This window comes from Zea mays, chromosome 5 (assembly GCF_902167145.1).
Source record: "Zea mays cultivar B73 chromosome 5, Zm-B73-REFERENCE-NAM-5.0, whole genome shotgun sequence".
Taxonomy (NCBI): Eukaryota; Viridiplantae; Streptophyta; class Magnoliopsida; order Poales; family Poaceae; genus Zea; species Zea mays.
Window position 1 is genome coordinate 174,251,483 of NC_050100.1, and position 15,481 is coordinate 174,266,963.

General features: G+C 37.7%; 1 protein-coding gene across 1 annotated transcript; it reads right to left on the bottom strand.

Moving 5' to 3' along the window:
* Window positions 1–7,461: 7,461 nt before the first annotated feature.
* On the bottom strand, window positions 7,462–8,910 carry LOC103628684 (uncharacterized; the record flags this gene model as incomplete). The annotated part of the gene is made up of 2 exons (XM_020538558.2): window positions 7,462–8,109; window positions 8,665–8,910. Coding segments are annotated over 2 exons (702 nt in total), but the record flags the coding sequence as incomplete, so codon positions are not given.
* Window positions 8,911–15,481: the final 6,571 nt, after the last annotated feature.

Here is a 15,481-nt window from a genome sequence, read left to right on the forward strand (position 1 = left end):
CTCCTTATTTTGTTGATAAGGGTCTTGAGCCGGTTGTATGTTTGTGTCGGCTCCTCGCCCCTTATCATCGCGAACCGTCCAAGCTCGCCTTCCACCAACTCCATTTTGGTGAGCAAGGTGACGTCGTTTCCCTCGTGAGAGATCTTGAGGGTGTCCCAGATCTGCTTGGCATTGTCCAAGCCGCTCACCTTGTGATACTCGTCCCTGCACAAAGAGGCTAGCAACACAGTAGTAGCTTGTGCATTTTTATGAATCTGTTCATTAATAAACACAGGGCTATCCGAGCTATCAAATTTCATTCCACTTTCCACAATCTCCCAAATGCTTGGATGGAGAGAAAACAGGTGAGTACACATTTTGTGGCTCCAAAATCTGTAGTCCTCTCCATCAAAGTGAGGGGGCTTGCCAAGTGGAATGGGGAGCAATTGAGCATTTGAACTATGCGGGATGCGTGAATAATCGAAAGAAAAGTTTGAGTTAACCGTCTTTCGTCTATCGTGGTCGTCGTCGTCCCTTTGGGATGAGGAAGATTCGTCGCTGTCGTAGTAGACAATTTCCTTGATGCGCCTTGTCTTCTTCTTCCTCCTGTCTTTTCTTTTGTGGCCCGAGCCTGAGTCGGTGGGCTTGTCATCATTGGGCTCGTTGACGAAGGTCTCCTTCTCCTTGTCGTTGATCACCATCCCCTTGCCCTTAGGATCCATCTCTTCGGGCGGTTAGTCCCTTTCTTGAAGAGAGCGGCTCCGATACCAATTGAGAGCACCTAGAGGGGGGGTGAATAGGTGATCCTGTAAAACTTAAAAACTTAAGCCACAAAACTTTGATTAAGCGTTAGCACAGTTAATGCCAAGTGGCTAGAGAGAAGATCTTGCACAATACGATAACCACAAGAAGTTCAACACAGAGAAGACACAGTGGTTTATCCCGTGGTTCGGCTAAGTACAAAACTTGCCTACTCCACGTTGTGGTGTCCCAACGGACGAGAGTTGCACTCAACTCCTCTCAAGTGATCCAATGATCAACTTGAATACCACAGTGTTATGCTTTTCTTTTCTTATCGCGTTCGCGAGGAATCTCCACAACTTGGAGTCTCTCGCCCTTACACTTGAAGTTCACAAAGAAGCACGGAGTAAGGGAGCGAGGCAACACACACAAATCCACAGCAAAATGCGCACACACACGGCCAAGAATCGAGCTCAAAAGACTATCTCAAAGTTCTCACTAGAACGGAGCTCGAATCACTGAGAATGACAAACGAATGCGCAAAGGCTGAGTGTGGATGATCAAGAATGCTCTAAGGTTGCTTGGTGTACTCCTCCATGCGCCTAGGGGTCCCTTTTATAGCCCCAAGGCAGCTAGGAGCCGTTGAGAGCAAATCTGGAAGGCTGATCTTGCCTTCTGTCGACTGGTGCACCGGACAGTCCGGTGCACACCGGACACTGTCCGGTGCCCGATTTCTTTCCTTAAACAGCACAGCCGACCGTTGGCCGCCGTACGCCGTCGGCGAATTCCCGAGAGCGGCCACTTCGCGCCGAGTCAGCCTGGCGCACCGGACACTGTCCGGTGCACCACCGGACAGTCCGGTGTGCCAGACCGAGCTGAGTCTTGGCTGTACCCAGCCAAGCCTTTTTCATCTCTTTTCTTTTCTTCTTCTTTCTGTTTCTAACACTTAGACAAGTATATTAGTACACAAAACCAATGTACTAAGGCTTAGAAACATACCTTTACTCTTGATTTGCACTTTGTCCATCCATGAGCATAAATTCACATTTAAGCACTTGTGTTGGCACTCAATCACCAAAATACTTAGAAATGGCCCAAGGGCACATTTCCCTTTCAAAGATGAGGATGATCTTCAAAAATTCTTCGCTCAACTAAGCAAGAAGAACCGGATGAGCTTGCTCAAACTCATGAAAAGAGCAGAAGAACAAAAGGAAATGCTTCATAAGCAAGAAGATATCCTCATCGAAAAAATCAAAGACTTGGAGAAGTTGACCAAAGAGCATGAGAAGCTAAAGTGCTCTCATGATGATTTGGTCCAAAGGTATGAAGACATTTCAATTGAGCAAATTAAAGCTATTCATCATTCATCATATATTGCTCAATTAGAAAATAAAAATGCTATGCTCAAGAACACAATAGAAAAGATAAATATTGAAAATGTAGCTTTGCAAGAAAAACATGATATGCTTATGTACTCTCATAATAAATTTATGGATTCACATATCATGTTAGAAATGGCTCATGAGGTTGTGTTAACTAATTTGAAATCATACCAACCTCACATATGCACATGTACTCAAATAGAAACTATATTACCATGTGCTAACAATTGTTGTTATCAAGCAAGCCAATCTTCCATTGAACTAGAAATTTCAGGAATTAGTGATATTTCTATCACACAAGAAAATAAAGAGCTCAAGGAAGAAAATGAGAGGCTAAAAAGGAGCTTGACTCAATTGAAGGGAAAATGTCATGCTCAACCTTCTCAAGATAACCGTGATAATATGGTGAAAAAGCTTGAGAAGGTGACAACTGTGGCATGCACAAAACCCCTTCAAAAGAATACCAAGCTTTCCAAGAAGGACATGAGCAAGACACAAGGTGAGAAAATTAATGCTCATATTATTTTCTCTAACAATGTACCTATGTGCTTCAAGAAAGAAAGATCAAAGAGAAGCGACAGGAGGTGCTATGGATGCAAGGAGAAGGGTCATGAAATTGGTTCATGCCCCCGCATGAAGAACCAAGACCTTGCACGATCAAGAAAGATGACCATCAAGAAAGATGAAAGCAAAATGCAAATGCATTGCAAGGACAAGCACCGCATTTGCTACAATTGCCGTGAAAAAGGTCATCTATTCGAGGTTTGTCCAAAGGGTAAAACTCCTAAGCCTAACTTGTCAATACAATCAAATATGCTTAGGAGACCCAAATTTGACTCTTGTGCTAGAAAGGTAATTAGTTCACCTAAAACTAGCACAAAGGCCATTTGGGTGCCTAAGTACTTGTTAGCTAACCTTGGTGGACCCATCCAAAAATGGGTACCAAAATGTACTTAATAAGTTTTGCAGGTACCCAGAGATGGTATGAAGCTTTGGGGGTGCTTGAGCGGTTTAACTCAATTCTTATCTCAAGCTATCAATCTTACATTGTCTATCCTTTAAGATTGACCCAAAGATGAATTGAGTTGTTATATCACTAACTTTATATTCATCTCTAGCAAGAACTTGTGTTGTAGGGAATAAGGATTAACCTTTATGGGAATCAAGCAAAAGGCCTACAACCAAGTGATATCCAAAGGATGGTAACAATTAATTCTTAAGTGCACATTGCTTTTAATTGGTATATTCCTTTGTGTCTTTTGTAGCCACATAGGAAAAATGAAGCACTTGAGAATGAACTTAAAAGATTTTACCGTGCTTTGGAAAGGATCTAATTATATGGTAGATTGAAAGTTCATATTTTTATATTGTGACAATCTACATGCTTTAAATTGATTGTATGTATCTTGTGGCATATTTCAAGTTAATCATCATATTATTGCCATGACCTAGACATAAAGAGTATTATCCCATGTTCTTAAATGAATAGAGTGCTAAGTAAGAAATTCAAATTCTTATAGCACTTACCAAATGGGGAATTCTCTATATGACTAGAGTTGTGAGACTAATGTTTCTATCTAAGTGTTTATGTAGTCTCACAACATGAGAATGTGTTTCCCAAATAGAGTGTGCCATTCAACATTCAAAGAAGATCGAACCAATACTATGTGATGTATTCATTCTTGTTTAAATTGGTTTTGAGTCTTCTCCATTAATCACTCACCATGCTATGAATTAAGCTTGCCATGTAAACTTAATTAAATAATCATGCTACTTTCATCTTTTTTACAATTGATGTTATGCATGATGCTTGTAAGGGTAATTTAGTTCATATCATGAGGTTTCCTTGTTTTAGTAACCTTCTTGTCATTCATATACTAGAGGTTGCTAAATAGGAAACTATTGCTTGTGTTACTAATACAATCTCTTTTAAGATATTTCATGGAAATTCATAAGTATAGATTGTGCTCTTTCAATTGGTAAAATCACAAGCTTTAAAGGTTAATCTTCACCTAAAAGAAAGATTAGGAATGCTCAAGGCAAAGGTATGGAACAAATTGCTTCAATTGGTAGTTGATCAATAGTAGTTCCTTCCAAGTGGCATTCTTTCAATTGGTAATAATATATTCTATGGAAAGGAATGTCAATATGAAGGTTAAATTCCTTTTGGCTTAAATCTGTAAATTAGTGCATATTGTGAATTCACTGCTCCATATGCATTAATTTAAAAGGAATTTAATTTATGCCTTTACGCCTCATAAATGATGATTTGTTTGCCATTCATATATATATATATATATATATAATTCATTAAATACTTCCTTGTACTACTAATACCTCTTTTCAAAGTGTTTTATCGACTAGTTTTAAAAGGAAAAGAGATAACAAAAAAGGAAGTCTCCACAAATGATGAAAAGAAGAATACTAAGGTGACACCACCACAGATAGTAAGATCTGTCAAATTGGTATAGCAAAAGGTACATTCTATATGGTGATAAGTATTCTTAGGCATAAGTTAATTCATTGCAAATTTGTCATGCCTTGGCCATGATATGTAATATACTCCTCATGAGACTCTTAACTGAATTGAAAGTGCATGTGGCAAGTCATTCAAATACTTGATGCACATATCTAGTGGGAGAACATTATATATCTTGTGTCATAGAGAATAAGTTTCACTTGAGTAAGCTATACTAAGACAATCTAAAATGGTAAATTTGTATCTCATTCATATGGATTGTAATCTTTGTTTTCTAAATAGCTACTCTTGATGTAGTTTAAAATTCTCTTATCGTTAATTCTAAAAGTGCATAAGAATCTTTTTGTTGATATTCATCACATACATATGCACTAACATGGATATGATTTTTAAACTGTAAAAGGTACAATTAGTGATCCATACTCTCTAAATTTTGGAAACCCATATTTTGATATCTTAGAAATCTACTTCAATCGATATCCATATGCTTCACATTGTATTGGATCACTAAGTTGTAAATTCCATGCATAACTTGTCTTTATGATATGAATGCTTGTGCGACTAACCTTGATAAGCTAGGTGCACCCAAAGTCAAGGTAGGTTCATCATCAAGAAGGCAACACAACGATGTATTAATAAAAGGAGAAAAGGCTCCTATTCTTAACTCTAGTTTTTATCTATGTGATTAAATATTGACTTGAAACCATGTAAGATGGTTGTCAAGTATATGTGGGTGCCTACACAAAGAGAAAGGCCACAATAAGGATTGTGTGGGGTACTCAAGGCTCTTACCACTAATCTCAAAGGACCCAATTCAAATTGGGTACCAAGATATGAAGCTTAAACTTGTTTTGCAGGATCACTCCTTCAATGGATCAAGTTGGGTGCTCGATAATGAATGTATAAATCATCTTTGGAGATAGTAGCTAGGGTGGTAACAACTGAATCTCAAGTGCATATTATTTTCAAATCTTATCTTTTTGTGACTTGTGTAGCCACTAAGGAAAAAGAAGCACTTGAGGATATACATCAGATGTTGATTATGAAATAAAGGTCTAATTGGAAGTTGAATGAATATTATCATATGGTGAACAATCCAAAATTATGTGACATATTCTCTATCTAGTTAATTTGGATTTGATTCTTCTATATTAGACACTCACCATAATATGGATTAAGTCATCCCTTTAGACTTCATTGAATAACCATGCATATTATCCATGTCATTCAAAATATATTGTGCATGAGGGTTCAAGGAAATTTAGTCCATATTATGATGTTTCTCTATTTTAGCAACACGCTTGTCTTCCACATATAAAGGGTTGCTAAATAAGAAACTAGTGCTTGTGCTACTAATGTCATCTCTTGTGTTGAGTTTATCCATAGAAAATCTATGTTAAGAGATGGTGCTTGTTTTAAATTGGATAAATCACAAGCTTAAAGGATACTATTCAACTAAAGTAAGAAGAAGTTGATAAGAGGCCAAGGTATGAAAACTTCCTCTCCTTCAGTTGTTTTAGTATTCTATCCTTAGTGGGATGTACCATAGTATAGGTTAAATTCCTTGCAATATAAAATGTTCAATAGTGCATATAACTTTGACATCAACTATATGTGTGCACTAATTTAAAGGAATTTAGTCTATCCTTTTGGGTTTCAATAATGATGATTCATTTGCCATCCACATATAAGGATCATCATTTGTGAAACCCTCTCTTGTGTTTTTAATGCTCTCTTTTCTAAGTGTTTGAACAAGGTCCTTCCAAGTGCTTTCAAGATGGATTCAAAATCTACGGATATAAGAGTCTTGGTTATTTCAATCATTGAGTTTCAATGGGTCTCATATCATGTATGATTGAACCATGCCAAGATGAATGAAGTTCAAGATTGCCTGGTTGGATGAAATCATAAAGAGAAAAGAAATCATAGTGATTCAAGAAGGGAGTTACACTTTTTGTCAACCAAATAATGAAGATGTAGTGACATATTTATATGATATCCTTCATTATGAGGTTTGAGGTTCATATTAGCATGCTTTACCCTTCAGAATTTCAATTGATATACTTTCAGTTCTTAAACTTTCAACTGGTTTAATTTTCATCATCTATGTAAAGCATGTTATGTTAAACCAAGATATAGTACAAACATCTCCTTTAACCTCATATTGTTGATGTGCATAAGTGTACTTTGTGTACTCTTGCATGCACAAATTGAGGGAGAGTTTAGCCTATATCTTGTGAGACTAATGATTTCTTTCAAGTTCATGTTGTGTAGTCTCACACCTTGGTGAAAGAAGAACATCAAATGAGGATGAGTGGTTCCAAAGAAATGATCAAATAATTACCACATGTCACCCCATGGATTAGTTTTTTTTGGGGAACGATATGTGTTCTCTAGCATGATTTCAATTGTTGCAAATTTATTATGCCCTGGCCAAGATATATGATGAACCCCTCTAAGAATCTTAATTGAATCAAGTGCATGTTACAAGTAATTCGAGTACTTGATGCACACATTTAGGGGGAGCTCATTCTATATCATGTGTCCTTAAATACTAACATTTTCTTTTACGCCCCGTTTGGATGCCTAGAAATGAAACCTTTTCCAAGAAATAAATTCCAAGAAATGAATTATATAGAATTCAATCGACTAGAAAGTGATTCAATTCCATTATTTTTGTTTGGTTGTACAAGCAATTGAATTCCTAGAATTAAATTCTAGATGTTGTTTGGATACTTTGCACACGGAATTTGAATTTGAATACAAACAAGGATCTCTTGACTTTGCATCTGCTTAAAAATAAGCATGAACAATTTACAACTATCAGAAACTATTAAGTTCACAAATAACAATTCGACAAAGGCAAGTCACACATAACAGTTTCACAAAGTCATAAAATTCGCACATAAAAGTTCTACAAAGACATCAAATCTTCACATAGTAGTTTCATAAAGCCATCAAGTTCGCACACAACAGTTTCACATAGCCATCAAGTTCACACACAAAAGTTTCACAAAGACAAGTTCACACAATCAGTTCAATACAGAGATATAAGTTCACATATAAGTTGTTTCACTTCCTTAGCTGCATCATAAGCCACCTCTTCCTCCTTTCCATTGGGAGTGCCATCATCGACTCAAACTTGCGTGCATTAGAGGTGAGGATGTCATAAAGCTCAAGTTCTGTGTCTTCATCAAGTCCCTCAACCTCTTGTAATGCGGCAAGAACTTCGGCGGAAGAGGGTAGCTTTGGACCGTCATCTTTCAATGCAGATGTAAGCATGTCGAACTTATCACACCATATAGAGTTAAATGAATCATCTGATCTTTGTCTTTTTAAACTACTCGAGGAAGATACAGAATATGGAGCATCCTTGCCTCCGGTATCATTCTCTTTTGCCATTTCCTTTGAACTTTCAGCTGCTGTTTTAGCACCCTCTCCATTTGCTTGGTCTTTATTGTACACTAGGCTGAGTAGATCCCAAAACTTCACAACCTTATGTCTATATCCTTTTGCTTCCTTATTCCTCTATAAAAAATTGTTACAAAGATACATCAATAAATAAACTTGGAATTGAAACATAAACTAAGCTACAAAAAATGGAATAAACTACTAGGCAACAGTAGCATGTATGACCAATTTGGAGTAAAAACAGCAAACCACTAGTAATGATATTGTAGTTCAAAGGAAACAGCAGCTGTGTATTACGCCACTAAAACAGCAGCTGTGTAATATTCAAAGCAAACCACTAAAAATGGTTTGCTGTTTTGACACTGTATGGAATAAACAGCACACATGTAATATTCGCATGCATCAGGACCAACACATCCTTCATCATCATTAATATGTTGTAATTATGAAGCTATTTATATAGAAATCTGCTCAGACAAAACAGTAAGAATACAAGACATTTATATAGAAGATTTGGTGACTCCAATTAACTATGAAAATACAGATTGAATAATCTTCTATGTAAACAAGGTCAAACTCCAATTTGACACGATAAGAGCTTAGCATCTTTCCTAAAGTTCATGAACTGCAAATAATAAACTAATGAGTAATGAACAACAAAAATTTTCTTACCTCAACGTACTCATCCCATACAGTGTCACTATCAACTTTGAGCTTGTTCTTCTCCCAATCCCATCCAAAACCACTAGTGGACAACAAACCATTAATGATATTGTAGTGCTTATCAAAGGTCTTGCTGCGAGAGCTAATATTTTCCTTTGTAATGGTGACATTACACTTCTCACAAACATTCTTCACAGCAGCTGTGTATACATGAGACTTCCACCCATTCTGACATCTATCACCTTTATTGTAATATCACCATTTGAACCCTGGTACATATTACGTAGCATTTGTTTTCTGCACTCGACATTTCTCTCTTGAACTTCGTTAGCATCTACGATGTGTCTAGGTCTCCTCCGTTGATACCGATTTGCAATTATAGCCATAATAGACACAGCTAATACAACAACTCTCTTTCGCTTCTTTCTCTTCCTTTTAATTTCCTCCTCGTTAGTATATTGATTTGATATCTAGAATATGTAATTTATATGCAATTAGACATGCTAGTTGAAAGCAAAATGCTCTACTCAAGAATAAAAACACTACTAGTAGTGGCATAAGGTGGAATAGGAGAAGTACCGATGTAGCCATGGAGATTGAAGGATTTGTTGAAGGTAGCTAGATGAAACTTGAGGCGAAAGATCCCAAAACAAACTTGTGATGAAACTGCAAAAACAAAAACAAAATAATATTCTTCTATAAGTGAGAACAAGGATTTTGGAATCATGTCATCTATAATGACTACGAGCTACTTCACAATGCTTTCACTTTGTAATAACAACAGGGTCTCTGCTAATGTAACAAAATAATGCTTTCACTTTGTGATAAAACTTGTGATCAGTACTGGTCGACAGCTGCCGCAATAATTATAAAATTCTGTTCAAAACAGTAATCTGCAATAATCATAAAATTCTGTTTAAAATAGTCTGGGAACCTCATGGAGCAGAGTACTAGTTTTGCCAACAATATAATGCAATAGCTAGTTAATTGAAGATGCTAAGACTAACAAGTGAGGAAGCAGGTAGCTGTCATGCACCGAGTACACTATATCAATGGATTCTGGTCACATCTCAAGCAGGTAGCCGCAAGAACAAGCGCTCACTTCTCTGACATCGCTGGCAGCAGCGCTCGCTTCACGGGCGTTCCTGGTAGCAGATCCTACGCGAGGAGAGTGAAACCAAGGAGAGGCCACTGGTGCTTCGACTTCAACCACGCGAGGTCCAGAGCGGCGGTCCTGGGTGCTTCGACTTCAACCAAACAGACGAGCGGCGGTCCTGGGTGCTTCGACTTCAACCACTGGTGCTTCGACTTCAACCAAGGAAGAGGCTGAGGAAGACACGAGATGGATGACTCACCTGAGCTGTTTTTTCCGACGAGCACGAGGTAGACGAGGGCGAGGAAGACGGGGGAGACGGATGAGGGCGGCGGTCCTGGGTGGAGACGGTGGGCGACGTAGCGAACCCTAGTTTCCTTTCTAGCCTTTTCTGATGGTGGAGGGTCTGAATTGAGAGGAGGCCATATTTGCAAGGATTAGAATTAGGTAGAAATGATCAATTCAATTCCACAGACAGCCAAACAGACCAATTCTTGGAAAGTGATTCAATTCAAACCAATTCTTGGGAGCCAAACAACCCCTTAGTGAACTTGTGTAGTTCTTTGAAAAGAATGGGTTTCTCTTGATTTTTTTTAAGAGGATATGTTTGTCCTTGGCATGCTAAATTTACTCAATACATGTCGTAATGAAGACTGATGGGCATGAATGAAAATCATCTTGCTTTGTGCAAAAATAATGTCAAACCTATCAAAAGCTAAGATGGAAATTCATGATTATAATGGAGACCATGTGGCATAGAACAAAGGTGTGTCACTCCATGAACTATTGTATTACATTTTTTGTATCTAGGCTCTTACATGCTAGTGTGTGCATGTATATGCAATATCTTAAGTCTCACCATAAGGTTACACTAGTGGTGATGATTATAGAATCTCTAGATATTTGATTAATACCTCTTGTGGTGATGTCATAAGTTTGTCTTAAGTCATCTTAGTGAGGTATGAGTCAAACATGCTAACTTCTCAAGAATCTTGGCTTAAAATATTGCATATCATGTCTATTAGTATACCTTTTGATTATGAGTAATTCCTTCAATTGGTGCAATTTCATATTTTCATACTTTATTTGTACCAAGGTTCAAATTGTAGAACTTAATCCCCTGACCTCACAATTCCAAGTGCATAAGGTAAAACAAGTATTCATCACTTGTATGCACACATTTAGGGGGAGAATGGTCTATAATTTAAATCTTTGAGACTAACTTCATTTTCAAGTCTATTATGTGTGTAGTCTCAAATTAGAAAGGAATTTTCGGGCAAAGACAATCGTTTCCACTGCAAATTTTGATGGGTATCAAAGATTCTTTGCTCCAATAAATGTATCTTCTATACATTTCATAAGAGAATGAGTTTCTCTTGTATATGCTACTCCAACGTCATCTAAAATTGGTAAATATGTATCACATCGTTTTGGGTTACAAATATCTGAAGTAGCATAGCTTATAAATTCTCCTGTCTAGAACTTAATTGATTAAATAGTGCACATGTTTCTTATGTTGCATGATTATGTTCAATTGATACTCCTTTTATGCCAATGGTACTTTAAGTTGCAAATAAGTACTCTCAACAGATATCAATTGAATTCATATATATGTGTGCACTAAAACTTGAGGAGAACTTAGTGTAATATGCTATTAGTGATCTGCTTATCTATCAAATTGTATCAATTGGTGTTTTCAATTGATATTTTTCATACATGATCATTAGTTGTATAATCCATACTTGTGCAATTTTCATGCTGCCTCTTGTTATGATAAGAAAATGCTAGGTGACATCTAGACTCCAGGTATCAAGATTTATCTTTCAATCAGTATGACAATATTCATTTGATATCTTGGACCTATGTCACAATTATGCCAACAAGAGATTGCAAAATGAACTCTAAATACAACACAAGTGTGGAACACCCCTTTAAAAAGGTAAAACGCAAAGGTACATCACTTATGACACTCCTCCATTAACTTTGTGCCATCTAAGGACCCTCTTCATGATAGTGTGTTCACATCATGCTTACTCATAATTTCTACCCTTTATATTCTTTGTATCCTTTTTTGGAGATTTATGACAAAGGAGGAGAAATTTTGCATTAAAGCTTACCTTTAGTCTTATGTAACTAAGTGTTAGAAGACTTTTGAAAAGGGGAGAAATAATTAACAAAAAGGTTGAATCATAAGTAAAACATAAGATGAAGGAAATTGGTGAGTGCATAATATGTCATGAGCATCACGTTTATTTATGACACAAAGCACCCTATGAATAGTATGATATAAGTTGTCTTCACTCTTTGACCCAAATATGTGCTTTTGGCATTTGAGTACAAAATTGGTATTTTCTGAAATGCACATATTTAGGGGGAGGAAACTATATCATAGGATTCAAAATCTTATTTATCAAATCTTATGTAAGCTTTAAATGTGTTGTCATCAATCACCAAAAAGGGGGAGATTGAAAGTGCATTCAACCCTTTTGTGAGTTTTGGTGATTTGGATAACAACACATTTAAAGGTCTAACAAGTTTGCTAAAGTGTTGAACAGGAAATTCAGTACGATGAACATACTTGAATAGTGTATAATGACAGTGAACAAAGGTTCAACACAAGGTTAAATAACCAGTGAGACAATGCAAATGGATACAATATGATCTCTATATTGGCTTGAATATATGGACAAGACCTGAGAAATCACTATGCATAAATATGATCATAATAGAGGTTGAAGTGATTAAGAGGATTGGTCAAGCCAAAGTGAATAAGATATGAGGAATCGTGAATTGGCTTGACCATATTACTATTAGTCCATATATGAATATATGAGAATCAAACTAGAGCTTGATTGATCTTAGCAGTTATATCTAGATCACATTCAAGCAAGGTTCACAATATTGAAGAAATGATTCTCTCAATGGATGCTCAATAGGATGTGACTCAAGAATGGCTTGATAGGGTGAAGATAGCAAGGAAAGGGCTTCGAGGAACTAAGCGAAGGTGAAGGCCAAGCGACGGCTTGTAGACCGAGGTACCATGGCTAAGGTGAGGAAGAGAGTACTTGCACTAAGTCGATGAACTAATCAGCTATAAAGAGTTACAACATGTTGATGCATCAGTAAGGTGCCTTGAAGCCATGATTTGAACTCATATATGGTGAAATGGCACAAGTCACAAGCTCGATTTGTGTTTGCTTCAAAAGGTGAGACAAAGATGTTTGTGATCCTTATGAAGCAACATCATGGAGAAATCACACTTGAGACACCAATGACTCAAGGAGTTTACTTAATTATATTTTGTTTGACTTGAGTATAGGAATCGTCGTACTATCAAGGGGGATCCATAAAGAAGGTTGGTGTTGGTACTAAAGCTCAAAATCCTTGATCTAAAACTTCCATTTTACCCTTGTTAATCCTTAGTGAAAGTACGTAGTACAACCTTTTTAAGTCTATCTTGGCCAAAATTGCTTTCTGGAAAAATAGGTTCAACCGGTTTTAAAACAGGTTCAACCGGTTTTTGCACTGTTCACCTTTTTGGAAAATACTGGTTCAGCCGGACACTCAACCGGTTTTTGTCTGGTGGAAACAGGTTCAACCGGTTTTAAAACAGGTTCAACCGGTTTTTGCACTGTTCACTTTTTTCTGCCAGTCTGCTGTGTCAGCCAAAAAGTTGTGCGCAGTTTTTGGGCAGAAAAGTCAAAAACGGCTAGTTTTGGAGCCCCACCTATATATACTCACTCCCACCTCTCTCCTCCATAGAAGAGCACGACTTGGACTCCATTTCTAACCTGAGAAACACCTCCCACTCTCTCTCGCACACCTCTTGCCTCTCCCATTTCAAATCTTTGGAGAGAAATCTTTGAGTGAGATTGAAGAGCTGCGATTTTGGTGCTTCATCTTTAAATCCCTCTTGCTCTTCTTGATTCGAGCTTTGGTACTACATCGAGTTCTTTGTGGATTCATTACTCTTGGAGTTTCTAGCTCCTAGACGACTAGGTGTCTCTTGTGAGTCTCCAAATCTTGTGGAAGACCACAAGAAAGTTTGTATTACCCGCTCGTTTGAGCAAAGATTAGTGTGTGGGCTTGACCTTTGTGGTCGGCAAGGGAGGATTAGGGTTGAAAGAGACCCGGCTCTTTGTGGGCGCCTCAACGAGGAAGTAGGGCACCTTGGTGGTGTGACCGAACCTCGGGATAAATCTTGTGTCTCTTGTGTTCTTGCTCATTGTGTTTGTTTGTGTTCTTCGTTCTCTCACCATTGTGTGGAAGATTTGTTTATATATATTTGGTGTGTGGATTTTGAGAAGTGCCCTTCTCAGATCTACTATTTTGAACCCTGTGGATAAACTAGAACATCTCATTTCCAAAGTTAACTGGGTGAATTTCGAGATCAATTCAGTTTTACCCAGTTTGCTTCTAGTTTTTGTTGAAAAAGTTTTAACTTGCCTATTCACCCCCCTTTAGGCAACTTTCACTAGGTATGATCAAATGTCTCCCGAGGAGGTGATTGGCAAGTTTGTGAGCTTTGAACTTATGGTCAAAGACTCCAAACACATCGTCAACTTGGAGCAAGGAGGCACCTCCACACCCGAGGTCCAACTCGTTGCATTCAAGGCAACAGAAGAAAAGAAGGAGGAGCCCACGCCAACCAAAAGGTTCCCAATTGATGCCTCCAAGCTTGACAATGAGGAGATGGCTCTTATCATTAAGAACTTCCAGCAAATCCTCAAGCAAAGGAAAGGGAAGGAGTACAATCCCCGCTCTAAGAGGGTTTGCTACCGGTGTGGTAGGTCTGGTCATTATATTATTAAATGTCCATATGCAAGTGATAGTGACAGGGACGACGACAAGAAAGGGAAGAAGAAGATGGATAATAAGAAGTACTACCACAAGAAGAATAGTGGTGAGGAACACATGGGAAGGCAGTGGGACTCCGACGAGAGCTCCACCGACTCCTCCTCCGACGAGGACGCCGCCAACATCACCATCAACTAGGGTCTTCTCTTCCCCAACGTCAGCCACAAGTGTCTCATGGCCAAGGAGGGCAAAAAGAAGGTATACTCTAGAGACACCCCCAAATATACTACTTCCAATGATGAGGGTAGCTCTAGTGAAAAGAATGATGATTTGTCTTCTCTCTTTGCAAACCTTACCATAGAACAAAAGGAGAAAATCAATGAATTGATAAAATCCATTAACGAGAAGGATGGCACTTTTAATTGATGTTTTTTCTTAGTGCAAAGTTATTCGAAGAATTTGAGAACATGTGCAAGTTCTTTATTAGAGAGATTTTCATAATCATTATTACTATCTATCACTAGAGTATGAGTCTTTGATGTTATCTTGATCCATAAGGCACTTGTGAGAAGAAAGTGACGATGAACAATTGTGGTGTATCTCTTGTGTTGGGCTTCATCTTCACTTGACGAATCATCCTAAGTCTTGAATGATGTAAGAGTTTTGTCCTTGCACCTATTTTTCTTGTCCTTGGATGTGGGTTTATTTAGACAATTTTCCATGGAGTGACTCTTCTTATCACATTGATAACATCCTTTCTTTCTTTATTCTTTTCTATCAATGTTGAATAGGATATCTTCAACTTGGATGGACACATCCATTAGGTTCATCTTGCAAATCATCCTCACCACCATTTTGACTCTTTTGATTGTATCTTCATCAACTTTAGAGGATGAAGTGGAGGCTTGATAACCACCAACACCACCATCAACGTCA